This window comes from Pan troglodytes, chromosome 13, assembly GCF_028858775.2.
Source record: "Pan troglodytes isolate AG18354 chromosome 13, NHGRI_mPanTro3-v2.0_pri, whole genome shotgun sequence".
Lineage (NCBI taxonomy): Eukaryota > Metazoa > Chordata > Mammalia > Primates > Hominidae > Pan > Pan troglodytes.
In genome coordinates, this window is record NC_072411.2 from 60,311,950 (window position 1) to 60,335,781 (window position 23,832).

The 23,832-nt window shown below is 39.7% G+C and overlaps 1 protein-coding gene across 13 annotated transcripts in view; it reads right to left on the reverse strand.

The window, feature by feature from the left end:
* CCDC148 (coiled-coil domain containing 148) overlaps window positions 1-23,832 on the reverse strand; it is a 320,462-nt gene that overhangs the window by 156,284 nt on the left and 140,346 nt on the right. For all 13 annotated transcript variants that reach the window (XM_063791234.1, XM_016949853.3, XM_054679053.2 and 10 more), the window contains 2 exons: window positions 13,335-13,473; window positions 8,922-9,128 (listed from right to left, as the gene is read on the reverse strand). In XM_063791234.1, coding sequence (XP_063647304.1) covers window positions 8,922-9,128; window positions 13,335-13,473 — 346 coding nt within the window. The remainder of the gene's footprint in view (window positions 1-8,921; window positions 9,129-13,334; window positions 13,474-23,832) is intronic.

A 23,832-nucleotide genomic window follows, 5' to 3' on the forward strand; every position in this document is an offset into this window, starting at 1 on the left:
GAATGAGACTTATTCAGACAAAGGAAGGTAAGAGAGGCATTCCAGGCAAAGCCAACAATAGCAGGAACAAAGGCACAGAGACAGGAAATAGAATGTTGCACTGCGCAGTGGCAGAGGTAGAGTGAGAGTGAATTACAAGGAGTTTGGTATTTCTAAATTGTAATGTGTAAAATGGAGTGTGTCAAGAAAGGAGGCTAGAAAGAAAGCCGGGGTCCAAATTACTGAAAACCTGGACAGCCATGCCAGAAAGTTGGGCCATTACTGTAAGCAAATGAGATGGTATCATTAGGGAATGGCATACCTGAATTGCAGTTTTTTTAAGAGACAGGGACTCACTCTGTCACCCAGACTGAACTGAAGTGCAGTGATGCAATCATAGCTCACTGTAACCTTGAACTCCTGGCCTCAAGAAATCCTCCTGCCTCAACCTCCTGAGTAGCTAGAACTACAAGCACGCACCACTACTCCTGGCTGTTTTTTTAAACACTTTTTTGTAGAGGCAGTGTCTTGCTATGTTGCCCAGGTTGGTCTTGAACTCCTGGCTTCAAGCAATCCTCCCACCTTAACCTTCCAAAGCACTGGGATTACAGATATGAGCCACTGTGCCTGGCCTGAATTGAATTTTAGATAGAGCATTCTGCCTGCAATTTAGAGAAAGGGTTTCTCAAGGGCAGAATGTGAAACATAGTCATGAGAGGAGCAATAGCTCAGGAACAATGGCCAGGGCTTTATGATAGAAAAGAAGGGGCAGATAGATAAAGTTTTCAAAAGTTGGTAAATAGTTATGAAGGTAAGAGAAAAGAGGAAGCTAAGTTTCAAGTAAGAAGTGCAAATTTACCACAGGAAAATGAGGATTTCTATTTTGGACACTGAATTTGAGGCATTCAGCCTTCTAAGTTGATATAATCAGCATGTAGCTGGATACATGAAGCTGAAGAGAGAACTGTGCAGAAATGGGAATAGAGATCTGAGAGCAGTTATAGCATATCAGGGTAGGCGGAATCACGAGGAGGCTTAGTGGCCAATGAAGTAAAGAAATAAGAGCAAAGAGCAAGGACAGAAAACTGGAAGGCTCCAGCGTTTTAAAGTGGGCAGACAATGGGAAATATACAGGAAGACTAAGAACCACTGTAAGATATGGCAAGATAGGTTTTACAGAATCTGAGGGAGTAAAGAATGTCAAAGAGTGGATCATCAACAGGGAAGTGAAGGGGAGAGGTCCAGGAGGATCAGGATGGAAGAGCCTTGCTGGATTAGGTAATATGGTGGTCACTGGAGACCTTAAGGGGTGGAGAAGATTTCAGTAGACTGAGAAGTCAGAAGTTCTTGGGACAATAATGTAGACTATTCTTTCAAAGGATTGATTTCAAATGAAAGAGTAGCGCTAGGGACTGCCCAAGACCTTGAGGATGACAAGAGAAGGCTTCTTTGGATAGTCTTTTGACTTAGTCATGTTTATAGGCTGAAGGAAACACTACAAAGAATAAGAGAGACAAAAATAAAGAAAGGCGATAACCACTAGCATCACATTTCTAAAGTAGTTGGGGGGGGGGGTCACAGTTCCAGACTTTAGGGAGAAGGACCGAACTTGAACACATAGGAAGCATCACACCCTTCATCTAGAGGAAGGCCAGCACCTGGCAAGAGACAGAAAGGCATAGGGTGGGGAGGAAGAAATTAGGGGTTGTTTCACTCCTCAATGACTGAATTTTCTTGCTAAAGTAGGAGGTGGCTTGTCTCCTGGGAGTCTGAGAATGAGGGTGTATGGTGTCAGGTAAGGGTCCTATGGAGTGGCGACCATAGGAAACAGTCATAAAAGGAATGGGGAGAGTGGGCAAACTAAGGACAGGATGAAAGCCTCTCATGTGGCATTCAGCATCCAGATGAAGTTAACTCTTCCCCTTTGGCCACCAGGCAGCACTCAGCCACCCAGCATGGAAGCAAAGAAAGACAATTATGAGGGCCGGGAGCGGTGGCTCACGCCTGTAATCCCAGGACTTTGGGAGGCTCAGGTGGGCGGATCACAAGGTCAGGAGATCGAGACCATCCTGGCCAACATGGTGAAATGCTGCCTCTACTAAAAATACAAAAATTAGCTGGGTGTGGTGGCACATGCCTGTAATTCCAGCTACTCAGGAGGCTGAGGCAGGAGAATCACTTGAACCCAGGAGTTGGAGGTTGCAGTGAGCCGAGATCGTGCCACTGCACTCCAGCCTGGTGACAGGGTGAGACTCCATAAAAAAAAAAAAAAAAAAAAAATTATGAGATGGCTCTGGGGAGGATGTTCCTAGGCATGCCGTTGAAAGACAAGGATGCTGCGGAATTGAGTGCACAGCTAACAGACTGGTTCAGGCAGTAGTCGGGGAAAACTTGGGGGATCAAAGAGCAGGTTTCATGGGAGCAGGAGATTGAGAGCTCTGCTTCCTCCCTTTACTCTCATCCTCTGGTGAGAGGCCTAAATGCCTCTGCTTGCTACAGCAACTGTTATGACAGAAACCAAAATAAAACAAAACAGAGACAGCGAAAGAGAGCACGAGAGCATTATTTCAAAATTCCTTTAACACTTGTCTTAAAAGACACAAATCATCTAAATTAACCCCCAAAAGCCCTTTTAAATTCCAAGGCTGAGAACAAAATTATGGTTAAATGTTTAATTAATGTTTATTATAGCTGGCATATTAGTTTTAGAAAGGTCAAATTTATGATACAATGAAGTAATATTTTTCACACTCTGTGGGCCTACTTTATAGCATACTGGAGCCTACAGTATAATAAATATCTTCTATTATTTTGTAGAACTCTTGTATGCAAACCTTTGTGGGGCCAAGATAATATTGAATTACAAGTTGAATGAGCTGGTGTGAACCTCAGGCAAGTCACTTCATCTTTCAGGGCTCAGCTTTCAGGCTTATAAAATGAAGGGCAGGGATAAATTGCCAAGTTTCCTTCCAGATTAAAAAAAATTATAAGCATAGTTTAACATTTTAAGTGACTGAAGAATTTATAGATTTACTTATTTTCTTTTATGATATCATTTTGATCCCAGCTATAATTTACTGAGCTCAGTCCCTCATCAGGAATACAAATTCCAATGATAACACCCTCTCTAGAAAAAACAGAATCCATTTTACTATAGTGTACTTTATGTTCTGATTTCCCCCACTGTCTGCCTGCATTTACACTTCTCAGGTTTCATCCCTGAAAGTTCAGATATTTGTTTACCCTCATGTGACCATACCCTTCTGAGGAGGCTACATTTTATGTTGTCTCTTAGAGCTGTGGCCTTGATTCAGTGGCTAGATGCTCTGCAGCAACCTCTGCACATCTCAGCTTAGATCTGTCATTGAAGAGAATATCAGGAAATGCACAGAAAGCATCTGTTAGGATGCCTGGTGGATAGGAGACACTCAGTAAAGTATGCTTAGTATACGGTACAGCATGATGTGTGAGACATCAACAAAATGCGGCATTGTTTTTGTCCTCCATTCAGATGTTCTCCAACCACCAGTTGAAAACTCAGCAGAATGCATGGCTCACTCTTGGGTTAGAGAGGTCCGTGGTAACTTTAAGTCACAAAACACAGTCTTGGTTCAAAATCAGTGCCTGGTTCCAAGAGATTAGTTAGCACTTCCCTCTTCATGCAGAAGATGGCTTCTTCTTTCATTCCCCAGATGCTTAAACCTTCAGGGCCCAGAGGTGGGAGAAAGAAAACAAGAGGAGGGCTAAAGAAAAGGAAAGCAAGTTCTCAGATGATGGGTGACTGACACTGTCCTAAGTAAGCTAGGCAGGAGGTTCATACTGACCCTTGATATCCAAGCAGTGCTGTTGCCTTGATTGCTAGCTGGGCTTTCCAGGAAAGATGCTCCTGATGTGGGTCATGCTCATTTACCTTTGACTAGCCATTTCTTTTCTATCTGTCAGGTTCCCATTTATTGTTGTTCCATCCCACTGTTTTTGGGGTCCCCTTACCTCTGGCAGGAACCCTGTTAGGCAGAAAAATCTTGGGCAGAATATCTTTGACAATGGCCCTTTACCATTAGCCAGTGATTTCTTAAATAGGGCACAAAAAAGATTGATGAATTATATTTCATTAGGACCTATGAGCTTCCATTTAGGTGTAGAAAGTTAGATAGAATATTGTTCTCACTGTAACCAGAAGAAAAAGCTGAATCACTTACATCAGGACTTTTCCTGAACTCATCAGAGAGCAGAGGTTACAAGGCAATAAATTAGCCTGAAATTTAAGGAAAGACAGACGCCTCCAAGGAGAGCCAGGATGTGACAACTGGCTTACCTGCAGCAGAGCACCTGGGGAGATGAGGCCACTATGGAAGTGGGTAAGAAGACTGCAGCTAAAATGTTGTAATAAATTGATAAATTTTAATGATTTACAAGTTTTAATGACTTCGCAGAGCATGAGACTATAGAACCTGTGGAAGCTACAAACACAAGAGGAATTTGCACCCACTCTCAGGCTTTTCTCCATAGATCTCACAGAGTGCTCACAAAAAAAAAATCAGAGTCAGGGTAGAAGAGCAGAGAACGCATCCTATGACAGTGCAGATCTGCCAGAGAGGATCCAAAGCCCTATAGAATGAACACCCATCACTGCTGAAGGAAAAGCCACAAACCCACTAGGGTACAAGTGTGGACCCATCACAACTGGGAGAAGGAAATGAAGAAACCATCTTCTCCTGGGGACGGTGAAGGAAACTATCTCCCTCACAAGAACATCAAACTCATGAGGCAGAATTTGTCTGCCATGGGGAAAAGAGCAGGATTGCTGAGTAAGCCCTTAGCCCCAAGACCCAGGGACACAGGCCCTGCCTGAGACTGAGGCTGAACCAGTACTGCAGAATGCTCCTTCCGCTACCAGGCTAGCAAGTGTCTAGTAACAATCTAGTGCAGGGGAAGGAACAAGAGTGTGGCAGGCCAGGAACAGTGGCTCACCTGCAATCTCTGTGCTTTGGGAAGCCAACGCAGGAAGATTGCTTGAGGCCAGAAGCTCAAGACCAGCCTGGGCAACATAGCAAGACCCTGTCTCTACAAAATATTGAAAAACTGAAAAATTAGCCAGGCATAGTGGTGCATGCCTGTGGTCTCAGCTATTTGGAAGATGGAGGCAGGAAGATCACTTGAGCCTGGGACATCTGGGCTGCAATGAGCTATGATTGCATCACCACATTCCAGCCTGGGCAACAGAATGAAACCCTGTCTCTTAAAAAAAAAAAAAAAAAAAAAAAAGGAGGGACACCCTCTGAGGCACAGGCTCACCAGGAAGCCTAAAGTCTACTCCCACTATAAGCAAGGCAACATTAATCGCCAATAACTTGAAACAACTGATGAATGGAAAAACTGTAACGTAGCCATGTCATGGAATACTACTCAGCAATAAAAAAGAACAAACTATTGATACAAACAACATGGGTGAATCTAAAATGCATTATGCTAAGTGAACAAAGCCAGACTCAAAGGCTACACACTGTTGAGTTACACTTACATGACCTTCTAGAATAGGCAAAACTATAGGGATAGAGAACACATCAGTGATTGCCAAAGGCTGGAGGTAGATGAAGGGTTGACTACAAAGGGGAGTGAAGAATTTTTGAGTGGTGGTGGAACTGTTCTATATCTTGATTATAGTGGTAGTTATACATCATGCATTTTCAAAATTCATAGAACTATGCATTAAAAATAGTGATTTTGGCCAGGTGCGGTGGCTCATGCCTATAATCCCAGCACTTTGGGAGGCTGAGGCAGGTGGATCATGAGGTCAGGAGATCAAGACCATCCTGATTAACACAGTGAAACCCCATCTCTACTAAAAAAAAAAATACAAAAAACGTATGTTTATTGCAGCACTATTCACAATAGCAAAGACTTGGAGCCAACCCAAATGTCCATCAATGATAGACTGGATTAAGAAAATGTGGCATATATACACCATGGAATACTATGCAGCCATAAAAAAGGATGAGTTCATGTCCTTTGTAGGGACATGGATGAAGCTGTCCCTACAAAGAGGGATGGATGAGAATGATGGACCATCATTCTCAGCAAACTATCACAAGAACAAAAAACCAAACACTGCATGTTCTCACTCATAGGTGGGAATTGAACAACGAGAACACTTGGACACAGGAAGGGGAACATCACACACCGGGGCCTGTTGCAGGGTGGGGGAAGGGGGGAGGGAAAGCATTAGGAGATATACCTAATGTAAATGATGAGTTAATGGGTGCACCACACCAACATGGCACATATATACATATGTAACAAACCTGCACGTTGTGCACATGTACCCTAGAACTTAGAGTATAATAATAAAAAAAAACACTAAAAAAAAAAAATTACAAAAAAATCAGCCAGGCATGGTTGCAGGCATCTGTAGTCCCAGCTACTCAGGAGGCTGAGGCAGGAGAATGGCGTGAACCCGGGAGGCGCAGCTTGCAGTGAGCTGAGATCACACCACTGCACTCCACCCTGGGCGACAGAGCAAGACTCTATCTCAAAAAAAAAAAAATAGTTATTTTACTATATATAACATATCTCGAAGACATTTAAAAATAAAAAAAAGTACTTCATTAAAATTAAGAAGTTTTGTTCATTTAAAGATACCATTAAGAGAAGTGAGGAGACAAGTCATTGACTGGGAGAAAATAAAAAGAAATAGCTCTTGCATACAGAATATATAAAGAACATACAAATAAGTAAGAAAAAAAAGCACAAAACCCAATAGAAAAATAGGCAAAAGACTTGAGTGGGCTTCTCACAAAAGAGGATACCCAAATGGCTAATAAACATATGAAAAGACACTTGGACAGCTTTATTCTAAGTGCAAATAAAAACCATAATGAGGTACCACTACTCAGTCACCACATTAGATGAAATTAAAGATTAGCAATACCAATGTTGGGGAAGATGTGAAGCAACTGAATTCGGTTGCAAATTTGTATAACCACTTTGGAAAACTATTTGGCAATATTTACTAAAGCTAAACACATCTGAGCCTTATGATGTAGTGATTCTGCTCCTAAGTATACTATCTATCCAATAGAAATGAATGTATATGTCCACCAAAAGACATGTTCAAGAATGTTGATAGTGCCATTATCATAATAGCAAAAACCTGAAAACCGCTCAAATTTCTGTTAGCAGGAAAATATATACATATACTATGAAATACTAAACAGCAATAAAGAAGAACAAATAGCTGTAACATGCCACAAAGATGAAACAGATATGATGAATCCAAGAAGTACAAAGGACTATATACTGTATATATCATTTGATTTATATGAAGTTCAGGAACAGACAAAACTAATCGATGGTCATGAAGTCAGAATAGTGATCACAGGTGGGGATTGTATTTACTGAGAAGAGGCACTAAGGGGTCTTCTGAGCTGCCAGAAACATTCTAGGTTTTGATCTCAGTGGTTTTTCATGGGTATGTGTGTGTGTCATAAAGCTTCATCCAAGAGTCTTTGAGTCAGCATTAGACAGTTACTTTATCAAGACACTTGCATTTTCGTCTAGCACCTCAGTCTGATGTACACGTCTATGGTTGGTATTGGATATCCCAATCAAAACTTCAATATTAACATCCTGCTATAGTAACTTTTTGGTTGAACCATATGAAATTATTGATTGTTGACCGTTTTTGACCTAAAGCGCACTTGTGCACTTTACTACATGTACGTTTACCTCAGTGCAATACAATATAAGGAAAATATCAATTTCAGCATAGCTCAACAGTTAATGATAATGTGTGCAAAATGAATATAAACACACTAGGAATACAATAACTTGTCATGGCCCCTGGCCCCTGTGTGTTTCTTACCAGCCTGAAGATGGAGAAGAAACATGTATTAGCCCTGCAGCCCATGATAGACCAGCCTTGATGCAGCTTCTATTCCTTTTAGGTCTCAAGCTTATGCAATGTCAAAAGAAATATCTTTTTGTTTTAAAAAATGCAGATGAAACATTTTTCCTCTAATGTTTTAAAACAAAGACATTTGTTTTATATGCTCTTAATTGGTATTGCTTAATGTCTGCCAGTTGTTTTCTATCAGGAGAACAAAATTTTTTGTTGCACCATCATCTTCCTACCATATCATTTATCAACTTAAGATTTGTGCACTTCAAGTATGTTATACCTCAATACAATTTGTTTTTAATGGCCCTGGCCAACACTCCTGGGGAGGCCATATCCACATCGGGCCTCCAGGACTCATGCACTGTGACCCTCCTGTGGAATGCAATTATTCCCAGCACAACAACCACTCTTACTTACAGTTCTGCCACTAAAGCAGCTCCTCTATTTCCCTCTGAGCATTGCTCCAGTCCTCAATCCTTCTAACAGCGAGGGTTACCTACCAACTCCCCAAGCTATCCTCAATCCAGCCCCGCTAGATATTTCTGGGTCTGAGGAGGAGGAAAACCCCATCCATTCCCCAACACTTCGCTGAGGACTCACACACAGCCCAACAAGCTTGCCCCAATGTATTTCATCATAAAGCCTCTCTTCTCCTCCTCATTTGAACTTTTTGCTATCTTTGACGTGAATGAGAAGTCCAAGAGTCTTTAGATCAGCATTAGACAGTAACTTTATCATTACACTTGCATTTTTGTCTAGCACCTCAGTCTGATGTGCACATCTATGGTTGGTATTGGATATCTCAATCAAAACTTTGATATTAACATCCTGTTATAGTAACTTTTTGGTTGAACCATATGAAATTATTGATTATTGACTGTATTTGACCTAAAAAATGCAATTTTATACAGTTCAAACTAACAGTTTTATTAAAGGTAGGCTGTTTTTTAAAGAGAAACTGAACTTTAGGTTGAGTTTGAACAAAAGGGAAAAATGGATTCTTAAATATCCAGACAAATACTGAAACACCTGTGTAGCATCTTACCTTGGCTTTCAGATCAGCACACAATTCCTGTTGCTTTTTCTTGTCCTTAGCCAACGTGCTCTCCATTTCATGAGTTGCACAAGCCTCAGTGAGTGTCAGCACAGCCTTCTGTATAAAGTCTTTCCTATTTTTATTCCAATTTGATATCAGGATATTTTGCTGCTCTATAGCAAAGCGATATTGGTCACAATATTTCTCGTGTTCAACCTGAAAAGATAACAGAGGGTGAATACTTATCATTATGAAAATGAGCTTATATTTTGCGTCATTGTTACAAAAATGAAAAGAAAATGAATTATAACCAATGATTTTGAAAAACTGGGGACAAATATTTAATCGTAAATATAGCAACCAGAAACCAGGTACTACCTCCAAAATTCTGAACCCGTGGCTAATTGGTGACTGAGGACAAGTCATTTAATGTTTATAAGTCCTTAGTTTCCTCATATAGGATGCAGTTACACCAGGTAACCTCTAAAACCACTTTTTTTCTTCAATTTTTTTAGTATTTATTGATCATTCTTGGGTGTTTCTCAGAGAGGCGGATTTGGCAGGGTCATAGGACAATAGTGGAGAGAAGGTCAGCAGATAAACATGTGAACAAAGGTCTCTGGTTTTCCTAGGCAGAGGACCCTGCAGCCTTCCGCAGTGTTTGTGTCCCTGGGTACTTGAGATTAGGGAGTGGTGATGACTCTTAAGGAGCACGCTGCCTTCAAGCATCTGTTTAACAAAGCACATCTTGCACCGCCCTTAATCCATTTAACCCTGAGTGGACACAGCACATGTTTCAGAGAGCATGGGCTTGGGGGTAAGGTTATAGATTAACGGCATCCCAAGGCAGAAGAATTTTTCTTAGTACAGAACAAAATGGAGTCTCTTATGTCTACTTCTTTCTATACAGACACAGTAATAATCTGATCTCTCTTTCTTTTCCCCACATTTCCCCCTTTTCTATGTGACAAAACCGCCATTCTCATCATGGCCCGTTCTCAATGAGCTGTTGGGTACACCTCCCAGACAGGGTGGTGGCCGGGCAGAGGGGCTCCTCACTTCCCAGATGGGGCGGCCGGGTAGAGGTGCCCCCCACCTCCCAGACGGGGCGGCTGCCAGGCGGAGGGGCTCCTCACTTCCCAGATGGGGCGGCTGCCAGGCGGAGGGGCTCCTCACTTCTCAGACGGGGCGGCCGGGCAGAGGCGCTCCTCAGTTCCCAGAGGGGGTCGCGGCCAGGCAGAGGCGCTCCTCACTTCCCAGACGGGGTGGCGGCCGGGCAGAGGCGCTCCTCACTTCCCAGACGGGGTGGCGGCCGGGCAGAGGCGCTCCTCACCTTCCAGACGGGGTGGCGGCCAGGTAGAGACGCTCCTCACCTCCCAGACGGGGCGGCTGGGCAGAGGCACTCCTCACATCCCAGACAGGGCAGCTGGGCAGAGGCGATCCCCACATCCCAGACGATAGGTGGCCGGGCAGAGACGCTCCTCACTTCCTAGACGGGATGACGGCCGGGAAGAGGTGCTCCTCACTTCCCAGACTGGGCGGCCGGGCAGAGGGGCTCCTCACATCCCAGACGATGGGCGGCCGGGCAGAGACGCTCCTCACTTCTAGACAGGGTGGCAGCCGGGAAGAGGCGCTCCTCACTTCCCAGACTGGGCGGCTGGGCAGAGGGGCTCCTCACATCCCAGACGATGGGCGGCCAGGCAGAGACGCTGCTCACTTCCTAGGCGGGGTGGTGGCCGGGCAGAGGCTGCAATCTCAGCACTTTGGGAGGCCAAGGCAGGCGGCTGGGAGGTGGAGGTTGTAGCGAGCCGAGATCATGCCACTGCACTCCAGCCTGGGCAACATTGAGCACTGAGTGAGCCAGACTCCGTCTGCAATCCCGGCACCTCGGGAGGCCAAGGCGGGCAGATCACTCGAGGTCAGGAGCTGGAGACCAGCCCGGCCAACATGGCGAAACCCCGTCTCCACCAAAAAATACAAGAACCAGTCAGGCGTGGTGGCGCGTGCCTGCAATCCCAGGCACTCGGCAGGCTGAGGCAGGAGAATCAGGCAGGGAGGTTGCAGTGAGCCGAGATCGCGGCAGTACAGTCCAGCCTCGGCAACAGAGGGAGACCATGGAAAGCGGGAGACGGAGACAAGGGAGAGGGGGAGACCGTGGAAAGCGGGAGGCGGAGATGACGGAGAGGGAGAGGCAGAGGGAGGAGAGGGAGAGGAAGAGCTAAAACCACTTTCATTTCTAAATGGTAATGATTCTATGAGCAGAAAGCAATATTTTCCCTATACATAATTTTTAAAATACCCCATCTTTACATCAGTTTTGGTATTTTAACAATTACATCAAGGGTTTCAGTTAGACAAAATGCTAATAAACATAAAAATTGCTACCACAATCCTGAAAATTCACAATTTTACCCTTAATTACTGAAACATTCAGATGTTAGGATGCCTAAACTTAAAGTAATAATAGCAATGACACTGAGCCCTTCCCATGCTATGCTCATGAAGGACATGGCATTTCTACATTGGCAGCAGTAGCTCCTTTTGGCAGTGAATCTCATCCATGGGAATTAGCAGTCTGGAGGGAAGAATAGGAATGGAGAGAACCTGAGTAGCCTGGAAAACCTCTGTGGGTCATTCTGAAATGCTCCTCAGAAAAACATGTGTCTTCCAAAGTTGAGAGTCACTGATCTAAATAATTCTTTATTTTGCCAGTATAGACCATGACTCTGAATTTAATACATTATTTAACCCCCAGGAGTTGTGAGAAAAGCAGCTAGCAAATAGGATAAGGTATGTCCCACCTAAAATAATACTTTAGGTATAATTAGGTACACAGTAAAACCACTTACTTGGTCTCACTTAAACTAAGTATCAGCTACTAAAATCTGTTCTGTAAACTTCTCAGCTTTGTTTTATAAAGCCAAAAATACACTTAACATCTGTCAAACATTAAGCATATACCACACAGAAATGGATGCTAATCAATCCAATGTAAGAAGTAAATGTTTTGGGAGGCCAAGGCGAGCGGATCAGGAGGTCAAGAGATCGAGACCATCCTGGCCAACACGGTGAAACCCTGACTCTACTGAAAATACAAAAATTAGCTGGGCATGGTAGCCTGCACCTGTAGTCCCAGCTACTCGGGAGGCTGAGGCAGGAGAATCGCTTGAACCCAGGAGGGGGAGGTTTCAGTGAGCCAAGATCGCACCACTGCACTCCAGCCTAGCGACAGAGTGAGAATCCATCTCAAAAAAAAAAAAAAAACCAAAAAACAAAAAAGCAAATGTAAAAATCTTTATCATGATAATAATAGGAAAATATAAAAATCTTCAAGTTATAAATGACAACTTGTCACAGAGGCAACTAGAATCAATAGGGAACAAAAGGAAAGATCTAATTTAATAAATGAAAGTGATTTAAAAATCCAGAGTGAACTATTTATTACATAATAGGTATCTGTTACCGAATAAAGGGGGAGAGGTGAAGAGGATGAAAGAGGATGGGAGAAAATGGCCACAGTAGCTGTGTGACCTTTGCTTCAGTTTTTCCATCTAAGGATGGGAATAGTACTTCTCCCATCCACTCTTACATGTATTCAAGGAGTTTCCACGTGATTGATATATGGTTAACTTCTATATACATGTGAGTATTATTACTTGCTTAATTTAAAACAATTACAAAAATGCAGAGTATATAAGATGCTATAGCATGGCTCACTTAAAAATTAAAAGTCTGTGTGTTTGTTTACGTGTATGTTATAAGGTGAGTTATTGTGAAATTAACTGGTGACAGGGTAACTTCTGTTTTCTTGCCCTTGTGTTCTTGTTGACTAAAGAATGAAACAATAAAACAGTAATTTCCCAGTTCCTTTTTAGGAAAATATCAGTCACATCTCTGAGTTCTGCATTTGGGGTATTTGTGTTTCAGATCCAACTAGGAGGATCAAGCAGAGTTGTTGTGGTGGGGAAGAGATAAGTAAGTACCACCCCCAGGGCAAGTGCTGGCCTCCCTGTGACTAGAAAGACTGAGGTAGAGCAGGCTCTGTGAATGGTGGAGCAGGCATTTCACTTTCAGGCAAGACCTGGAGATGGTAAAGCCCCTGAAGGTGAGCATCTGGCTGTATGGACATCGAGGAGTCAAATACTAGCAGAGCAGCCCTGGGACCACAGTGAAGATCTCCACAGCAAGTAGGCACAGAGAGTGACTTCTGCCCGAGGGGGCCCCCCACCTCGTTATGGACAGGACAAACTTGAAAAAATGACCTGCACAGGCTTTCAAACTATTATATAACCCTATTATTTTCTAGAGGGTAGGAAAAAAATAATTTTTAAAGAACCATTGAAAATACATGTACATTGCTTAATAATTATTGACTACTAAAACAATTTAACTTGCCAGTATGTAGGTAGGTCCAGTACTCACCAAATCATGCCTAGATTTGTGAGGAAAATATCTTTGTAACATGTCCAGATACAGAGTCCTTCTTCCAAAGAGATCTGCAGGGTACTGATCCAAAATAGCCTGGTAAATCCAGTGGTCTTCTTCACTTAGTTGACAGTTTCTGGAAGCAACAAAAATGTCACAACATATTATTGAGCGATCATGAAATTTGAGGGACTCAAACTGTTCAAGCTACTAGCAAGTGATAGTAACGAAGCAAAACGAGGTTTCTGTGTATTTTAAATACATTAGCCAAATTTAATGTCTGTTTCAGAAAAGCTTCTAAATTCTAATGCAATGGGTTCCTTCAGTTCTTTATTTGGTCTTGCCATGAGTATCAGGCACAATTCAATTAAGTTTGATGAGACATAGTATTTCAAAAATAAATTATTCTATCTTGCCTAAAACAATATTTTAGAAATCATGACCAATGAATGAAATAAACATTGGAAAATAAATTATTATATATACAGATTAAAAAGGAATTTTATTTATTCAACAAGGTTCCTATGTCTAAACTGGAGAAAAGTATAAATGTAGACAGTTAAATGAGCAATTATGTAAAGGAAAATAAAGACAGACTGAGGAAGAGACTTATTTAAGGTTTGACTTCAAAAGAAAGTCTAACATTATCTTTTACTTTATCTTCTTAGTGCTTCATAGAGGCAATACTAAATATTGATAGTGAAAAGATAACCAACGGCATTAAAACCACTGAAGAAATCATTTGCAAATAGGATCCCTTCAAGTCACCTTCCCAATAACATATCCACTATGCTCCAAAAGGCCTTTTTCATTTCAGAACACTCCTAGGCACCATCCTGGTTTGCATTCTTTCTAGAGTATTAGCAAAGTCTTGTGCAGAGTGAAAAGTTTGCAATATCAGTTTGAACACTAAACTGAATTAATATCTTTTTATATTCTGAGTTTATTTTGCATATCATTATTCCTGTTTAATAAATTAGAATAATCAAATACAAATGCAATCAGAGGGAATATTATTAGCAACAAATACTTCTTAATCCAAGAGGATATTTGTCATTGTTTATTTCTACTATATCAATGGTCTTATACTTTAAGTTAACTGTGCATTTCAAAGAATTTCTTATATATCTTCCATGCCCCTGAAAAATATTTGACAATTTAAAACAGAATAAAACACCTCTTAAATCAGTGACACTGACGGGAATTCCAATGTTCTCATACAAGATTATTATTCTGATAAGTAGCAAGAAAGAAAAATTCTTTTTCAAAGAAAAAAGTCCTATCTGTTTCATAATAGGGGGAAAAGAAGAGGGTTGGAGGTTCTACCAGGAAGAGGAATACTCTAAAGTTCTTCAGTATGACATAATAATTTATTGCAGAGAGAACTGGAAATGAATTCATTGAACACACCAAGTGTTTCAGTCCTGTCTGAAGCAGTTATGCACGTATAGACAAAGGCTTCTGCAAATAAAGCAGTACAAATAGGAGTATTAAGCCAGGAGAAAGGTTTGCCTGAGTAAACTTGGCATTTAAAACATCCTCAGGTTTTCATGGACAACATCTCAGGTCCTGTCTTGAGCAGCCCATCTTCATTCAGGTTAACATAAATGCATTTTAATAGCAGAGTTAGCCACATAAATTCTGCATTACCATACCACAAGCAACAAACAAAAAAATAGAACTAAAGTACATGTCTTCATTAATGTTTGTAAAATGTTTTTTTAATCAAAAGGACTTGAAAAAAGTTTGAATTTCCACCTTTATTTGATTATAAATGTGGATGTATGGGTAGTGTGTGCCCTGGGAAGGGGGAAGCAATAGAAGCTAGGTCCAACCAGTTCTCTGTTCCTCTAAATTGTGATTCACCTCTATAATGGATACTGTTGGTACCACACCCACATCGCCTTTATTAGATGGAATTCCTATCACCGAGATGCTGTGAGTCTTGGCAGATAACTCACAGATGCCCCTTCCTTCTCTGGAGAATTGCTATGGACCAACTAGGAGCTGCCTCTCCCACCCTCTTTAGAGAAGGCTACCCTCCCACCCTCTTTCAAAGGCCAACCATAACCAATGACTGACCTACCTGGAGGTACAGAAAGCCAGCCTACTTGCCTCCAGAGAGGATCAACTCTATGATACCTTTGCACTCTGGCGTTTCCCCATGGGAGCAAACTGTGGCCAGTCTCCACTGACACCTTCTTGCTTACACATTTCCCTTCCTCTATTTGGCTTCCTTCACAGCCCTCCCTCTGAGAGCACCTCCCAACAAATCTCTTGTTTAGGAATCCCTGTCTCAGCTTTGTTTCAATAGAACCTACCCTAAGATAATCTACAAGCAATCTTACCCGTAATTTTCAAAAATAGTTTAAATCTTTTGGTAAATGGAAAAGTACTCCTAAATTAATTTCTTTGATGATATCTCATACTGAGTGGCAGTACAAGATTGTGGCTGTCCTCAAAGAGAAAGTGAAAATGGCAAACATTTACAAAAATGCTTTCCAAATAGAAGCACACATTAAGCAGTGTACATTGCTATAAATAAATATAGCAGCAGAAGAATTTGTGGCACTCAGTGCATTTTTATACGTTGCCTGAATGTATTAATTAGCTGCCATTTTAGTGACAATATTAAACCACTTAAACATATGAAATGATCATAAGACATTAAAGTCAGATATTTCAAAGCAAGCATGCCATGAACTGTCACCATATCCATTTTGACCTTCTTGTTGATTTTAGAAGCCTCACATCCCAACAGTTTTTTCCAGTTACCAAAATTACTCAAATTGCAAGTCACTTTTTAGTACATGTAGAATAAAAATTTAAAAAACATGCTTAAAGGAAATGATATATAAATACTCACAATATTATTATTTTTAGGTTATGTATTTATAGCAGTTTCCAGAGCTGCAGCCTTAAATATTGGAGCAAATATTCACATAGGCAGTAATAATGAAACAGCCCTGCATCTCCATTAGAAAGCTGCATTTGAGGAAGGGAGAAATCTCCCTCAGCTACATACATAACCTACATATATACCGAGCCTTTGAATAGTAAAAATCTAAGAATATTTAAACATAGTAGTCTCATCACAATAACAAAGTAGCCACTTCTGAGGAACATGCACTTTGAACTTCTAAAATAAAATCAGATTCAATATATTTGCATTTCCAAGTGTAAATGTGGACACTTTTAAAATCAAACCTTCATCTTTTTTGTATAGAAAAATCTATATCAAATAGCTGAAACTAAGGTTAGGTTTTACCTTTCAAAGTTCTTGTTGAATTCAACTGCTTTGCTGGTGATTCTAATGACAGAACAAGCTAAATTGCACAGACAGTGAAAAATATTCTCATCTCTTATCTACTTTCTGAATTTGAAAAATGACTCTACGTTAAAAGAAAATTTTAAAGAAAACTTTTAAATTGTCCTAAGCTTTTTGCAATTTACAAAAAAAAAAATCTTTAGACAAAAAATCTTTAGCAGTTCTCTGCAATTTCTATTCCTTTTTGTCCATCTAAACTTTCTAATTTAAAGTGCTTTAGAATGTTCATCTTTATCATAGCCTGCCAAGATTTTACAATTTGTAAGTTTATTGAGTACTTTGAACACTTCAGGGAATTTCAGCCTACAAAAGGTGAGGTATTTACCATTCAATTCTCATTCAACATCCCCTGCCCCACAATATAGTATCGATCACAGATATCATTTTATTATGATTTCTCAGGAAGTGAGACAAAACAGATAATTCAGAAAACAACAACAGAGCTGTAAAAATTCACCCTGACCCAAGCCAATTGTCTCCCTAATTCTACCTGTTTGAATTATTCCAAAAATCCTAAAGTGACTAACAATTAACTTAGCTACTAGTGGTCCTCATAGCCATGTTTAAACCACTTTCCTTGGGTTCTGGTTCCGTGACATTCAAATACATTTAGGGGTGGAGGGCAGACAATGGTGGTAAACAAGACATATACAGGTAACAGATACTTTAACAACAGAAACAAGTTTATGAAACTAAACACTGTGGTTACAAACTGGCTGAAAGCTGTTTTATGTTTTCTCAGAGAAAAGGAGCTTTCCAGGCAAAATGGTAATTAGTGCCTCCTGAAGCTAGCTGATGGAATAGTGAACCTGACCTGAAGAAAAACTCATCTCTTAAAGCAGAACAGTGTTAGGGGACACCTACTGCTCCTTCACAGAGACATAGGAGTGCAGTGAGCCACCATTCAATTAATGTGGATGACAGACCATCCTCTTGTCTGGCTGCATCAGGTCTGACCCTCTGTAATATACAACTTGACTTCACCTTTCAATTTTTTCTTTCCAAGACAGAACCATCCAAACACCCAATCTAATCAGCCTGGTTTCTTCATCCACCAATGATCCCAGCCCAGGCCCACTGTCCAGATATAAATCTGTCTGATTTTCAGTCTGGTTTATAGGAGGCTCCCTGCTCCCAGACCCATTTCTGACCAACAGAATCTGATCTTCCCTGGGTATGCATCTTCTATTCCTCAGAGATCCATTCCCACCTCCACAGTCCCTGGCTCTACCAGTCTGGCTACTTAGCTGGAAGGTGACAACCAGAATAAAGCGAACTTTCACTAGCAAGGTCAAAATCCATTGAAACAAACAATTTAAAAAAAAAGTGACCTATAGGATAAAGCCAAAACTTGTGCCAAATTCCAAAGCCTCATTCTTCTGAAGAATGATGAAAAGATAGCAGGGTTCTAAAAGTGATGGCTTTGGGAATCCGGTCAGAACAGGAGGCTAAGCGATTTATTTGGAAGTTGCATTTTCCAAATAGCAAGCATATTGCTTTTACTTAGATTTTTTTTTAGAGAAGTTTACATAGAAAGCTCATTTTTTTTTTACTTAGAATGTATATTTTTTGGAAGTAGAATAGTGGGGATGATGGCAAGCCTCTTAAACCACTCTTTGTCTCTGAAACATCCATCCAGCAGTAGTTTTCTAGTGGAAGTTTTAAAATAACATGACCGAGATAAAATAGCCTTTTACTTTTTTTTTTTTGGAGACAGGGTCTCGCTGTGTCACCCAGGCCAGTGTGCAGTGGCGTGATCATGGCTCACTGCAGCCTTGAACTCCTGGATTCAAGCAGTCCTTCCGCCTTAGTCTCCCACGGAGCTGGGACTACAGGCACGTGCCACCACACTCAGCTAATTTTTTATTTTCAGTAGAGATGGGGTCTTGTTCTGTTGCCTAGGCTGGTCTTCTTCTGAGCTCAAGCAATCCTCCCACCTCGGCCTCCCAAAGTGCTGGAATTACAGGCATAAGCCACAGCACCTCACCTAAAATAGCCTTTTAAAAGTAAGATGTAATTGCTCAACCACCCCATATGCTAAGTTTTTAATAATTACATTCATCATAAGAAGTGTAAGGAAAAGAAAACTGTAGCAGACATTGCTCCCACCCCTGCTCCTGCCCACCAGAATGCTGACTTTATTCAAGATCCACTCTCCTCCATCCACACTTCGCACTGCTTCAGGAAAAATGAGCCCCATCTCCAGCCCTGGCAGTGAATCTGGATTGATTTTCAGCTATTCACAAACACCCATTCACAAACTTCCTGTTTCTCCAACAAGTGTTTGGTAGGAACAGGGACAAAAGATCGAATTCTGGCCAATGAAATGTGAGGGGAAGTCCTCTGGGGCAAAGGTTTCCTAGCTCTTAAAAAGAGTCACAAAGAAAGAAGGAAGGTCCCTCTCTGCTTCTGGACATTGTTATGCAGAACTGTCTGGCAGGAAGTCATCTAAATTGCAAGAAGGCTGGGCAAGAGAATGCAGAACACCAGACCTCACTGTACTTGGACTTTTCTACCTCTAGACTTCTTGTTAAATAAGAAATTCCTTTATTATGTAAGTTACTTTGAGTTGGATTGGGTATTCTCTTATAGCTAAAGATAATTTGACAGCAAACTGAAAAAGAGAAACATGGCTTTTTAAACATAGCATCTTAATATTGCTTTGGAAGAAAAGTACTATGAAAGGATGTAGAGATGAAAGAGATATAGACCCAACGCGGGGAGAGACCAGCATCTAAAGTGATGAATACTCTGCAGCTGATTGTGGGCAGACCAATGATGTTCAACACCAAGGGCCATTTTTAAGACCAGAAAAACCCCCTCAAACTCAAATGAATAGAATCAGTGAAGACAAGATCATCTACAAATACATTATTTGCTCTATGTTTTAAATCCTTATATTGAGCCAAAATCTGTCTCCATGTTACCATTTTATTCTTCATTTTTGGGGGGACAAGAACATTTTAAAGTGCAGTAAAGTTGAATTAAATAAAATTACCTTATATAGACATTATGACTCAATTTTCTAAGTCCAAAAGCAAGAGTAATAAAATTGGCCTACTTCTTTGGGACAGTATGAGGAAAATTTTAATTAGCCATCATAAGGTCTTCTGAAATTTTAATTGCCACATAAAATGTCATAATGTCATCTCAAACCAACCATAAGTAATCACTAAGAAATTATAAGAATGAATTAAAAGAGTGATGGTTCTTCTCAGTTTATTTTTTAGACATTAGCAATGTTCAACTTTATGTTTTCCGATAGGCACTAATACGGCAAATAAACATAAACCTGGGAATGGTGTAGTTATTCTTACATTACTTGTTCTCCATAGTGTTCGTTCTTATGGTTACCTCAAAAGATTATATTTTAACTGCAATTGGACTTCAAGGTACAAAGAATAGGGAAAAGTTGTTGTCATGAACAATTGGTTTGTTATATAAAATAGGTGTTAAAATTCTTCTCATGTTAAAATTTGACAATCTTGTCCATAAAAATTTTAATCTTGGCTTTGCATATAGCTACACATATTTTATTATTTTTACAATATATTCTTTCTGTATTATCCAATAACAAATGTCAGTTGTCCTAGACACAAACCCATCAAGCTGCTGTTTCCATTTTCTTCAATCATATTTATCCAAATTAATTTGATTTCACACCCAGTGAAGAATAGAAACCCCTTATAAATGATTTTCACCCCTTCATCATATAAAACCCAGATTTTTCAGTTTCCTGAAGTATTGAAAATGTAGCCTCATGCACCATTACATTGTGCAGTCACTAGCTAAAACAATTACATTAAAAAGGCAGGTGAAGCTGCAGTGATATTACTAAAAAGGCCTAAACTAGGTATTTAAGCCGCTATTCTTAAATACCTAGATATACTTTTCACAAATACATAACATGCAAATAAATATAACTAAGCAAAGGTAAACTCTAAGACTAGTTTTTGAGGGTATCCTGCAGAAAGTGAACCCTTTTTTCCCTTGAAAAAAGGCACTCCACCATATCTAAGAGAATTTAAAATGTTTTATTCCCACGACAAACTCAAAGTAGGTTGAATAAACACCAAATGTGGTTTTTGGTGTTTAAAGGAAGAGTATAAAACCATAAAGTAGTTATTATGAATGATGTATTTTAAGAGACAGCTACTAAAGATATGTGACAAAAATAAAATCATGGTCCACACTATTACCCACTCCTTCCAAAAATATAAACCCCAACATCAAGTTGGACAAGAGAAAATGGGAGCTGCAGTGACCCAGGATGTTGGGTGAGGGGTCATCTAACCAACGAGACTACGTGAACACTGGAAGATAAGGTAATGACGCTGCTGTTTCTGGGAACTTCTCTCCTTATTAATCACCCTTGGCACAGAACCAGCTCAGACTGGAAGTGTAGAACCTGAGACTGGACATGCCCAGGCACTGAAACTTTCCAACAGCTCTGAGAGTTCATTCTCAGAGAAAAATGTCACATGGGAATTAGGGCTCCAATGTTTTAACTTGTTGTCACCTCATCAAGTAAGCAAATGTCAGTTACCTATTATACCCCTTCCCCTCTCTCTTCTGTCTTGTATTCATCAAGCGACGGTCATATATGTAAGCATTTGTTTATTTCACATATTTTTAAAGACAATTATGTGAAGCCACACAGTGTTTCTTGAGTGTTGCCTTCTGATGCTGACTTTTATCCATCTCATCTTTATTAGCAATAGAGTTTATTTTGAAATATGGTTTATTTTGAAACAAGGGAAGAGTCAGGTTTATTATGAAAACTAGGCATAGATTTCTCTTTTGGCAAAACTTTCACATAAGGACAGTGAAAGAGCTATGCTACACAAATAAATATTGAAAGAGAGAGAAAGAACATGAACGTGACACTGATGATATTCACACATGACGGCAATCTCCAATGCCTTGATCTCCAAGTACAGATGAACCAAATAATATAAAGTCTACTAATGAAAACATAAATTGTTTTTACTTGTCTGGAAGGCAATCTACCAATGCTACCAAAAGTCTTAGAATTTTTCATGCCCTTTGACTCAGCAGTTCTATTTCTAGGAGTTCATCTTAAGGGAATAATTATAGAACTACTCAAAATATGGTGACAAAATTGTCTATTCCAAGTTTTTAAAACAATTATCAAAATGTGGTAAAAATAATTGTCCAAAAATAGGAAATTGGTTAAATGTATGTGATACAGTCATACATTGTAATACTATCCATCTAATTTAAAAATATATTGTAAAATAATATTTAATACATGACCTAAATCATAGAAGAAGCTCAGTAACCATTTATTGAAAAAAGGAATGACACTGGATATGATTCAAAACAGGAAAAATCAGTAGATATGTGTATAGTTTTTTGTCATTTTTATAAACAACATCCATACATCTGAAATATATAAAATGTTACCGAAGGATATATCTGAGTGTTGGAAATTTAGATTAATTTTTAGTTTCTTCTCCAGTTTTCTAACTGTATTTTAAAAATTTTCTTTAACAAATAGAATTATTTCTGTATTAAGAGGAATATGCACAAAAGGAAAAGCTCATAGAGCACTAAATAGTTATCTTAAATATTACTAATGAGTAGAATAAGCCTACTAACAAGTAGGGAAAATTCAAATAATTTAGTTGAGAAAATATAAAACTATGGGCATCAGCAATGTACATACAGAGGAGAAAATTGTTAAATCATTATGGATTTTAAATAGCATTCAGATTCAGATCTCGAATAATAATAGAATATTAATTATAAACTAACATTACAAAATTTAATATACCTATCAAACTATAAAGTAGAAATTACTTGCCATCATTCTTTAGCTTTTTCCACATATTAACTTCATATCTGACATAGCTAAATGGAGCATCAGACAATTATGTCTCATCTATACGATTAATTCATCCAAATGTTAGGAAATTAAAGCCACAATCTCATCTGAGTCTCAAACAGGCAATTAAACTTGTCTTCATGTTACCGATGAAATACAGCCCAAATAGAATCTAAATAGCTTCACAAAAACACTGAATAAAGAAAGAGGTTCAATTGTAGTCAAATTGTTTTTAAAATGTGTTTCAGTAAAAGAGATCATTCTTTAAAGCTGTGCTGTCTAAGATGTTAGCCCCTAGCCACATGTGGCTTAAAAATGTGGCAGTCCAAATTAAGATGTGTTCTAAATATAAAATGCTGACCAGATTTCAAAGACTTCATATGAAAAAAGAGAATGTAAAATATCTCATTAATTTAAAAATATTGATTGTATGTTGAAATTATAATATTGTGGAACTATTGCATTAAATAAGACACACTTTAAAATAAATTTCACCTTGTTCTTTTTACATTTTTAATACAGCAACTTGAAACTTAAAATTACATATGTGCTCACATGTATAGCTTTTACCATATTTCTATGAAATGGCAACCTGTTTTACCAGCTGATACTGGTACTCAACCTGATTTACCAGCATCCTGGCATGTGTACATTCTTGAAGCAGTGTGGTAAGCGGGGAAAGCTCTCTATTCAGATGTGCAGAAGAGATGTAATCTTGCTCAACCATTTACCATGTCAGAGACTTTGGGGAAATTGCTCACCTTCCTTTGAGCTATAGTTTCTTCATCTGTAAAACAGAGCTTTTAAGATGGGGTAAACTGAGGGTTAAAATCATTTGTATTTATCAGATCATGTAATAGGTACTCATTAAATATCAATGGTCTCCTCTTCAACCTTTAAGTTAGATTTTTAAAAACATGTATTTTTGCTTTAAAAAATAGAAAGTAAAAATATGCCAAAATTTTGTATAATTTCACCACCTGGGAATAACTTTTTTTTTTTTTTTTTTTGAGATGGGGTCTCACCCTGTTGCCCAGACTGGAGTGCAGTGGTGTGATCTCAGCTTGCCTCCCAGGCTCAAGCAATTCTTCTGCCTCAGGTTCCCAAGTAGCTGAGATTACAGGCATGCACCACTACTGCCCAGCTAATTTTTGTATTTTTAGTAGAGATGGGGTTTCACCATGTTGGCCAGGCTGGTCTTGAACTCTTGACCAAAAATGATCCACCCATCTTGCCTCCCACAGTGCTGAGATTACAGACATGAGCCACTGCACCTGGCCCAGGATAACTATTTTTATTGTTTATTTGGGTGAATAACA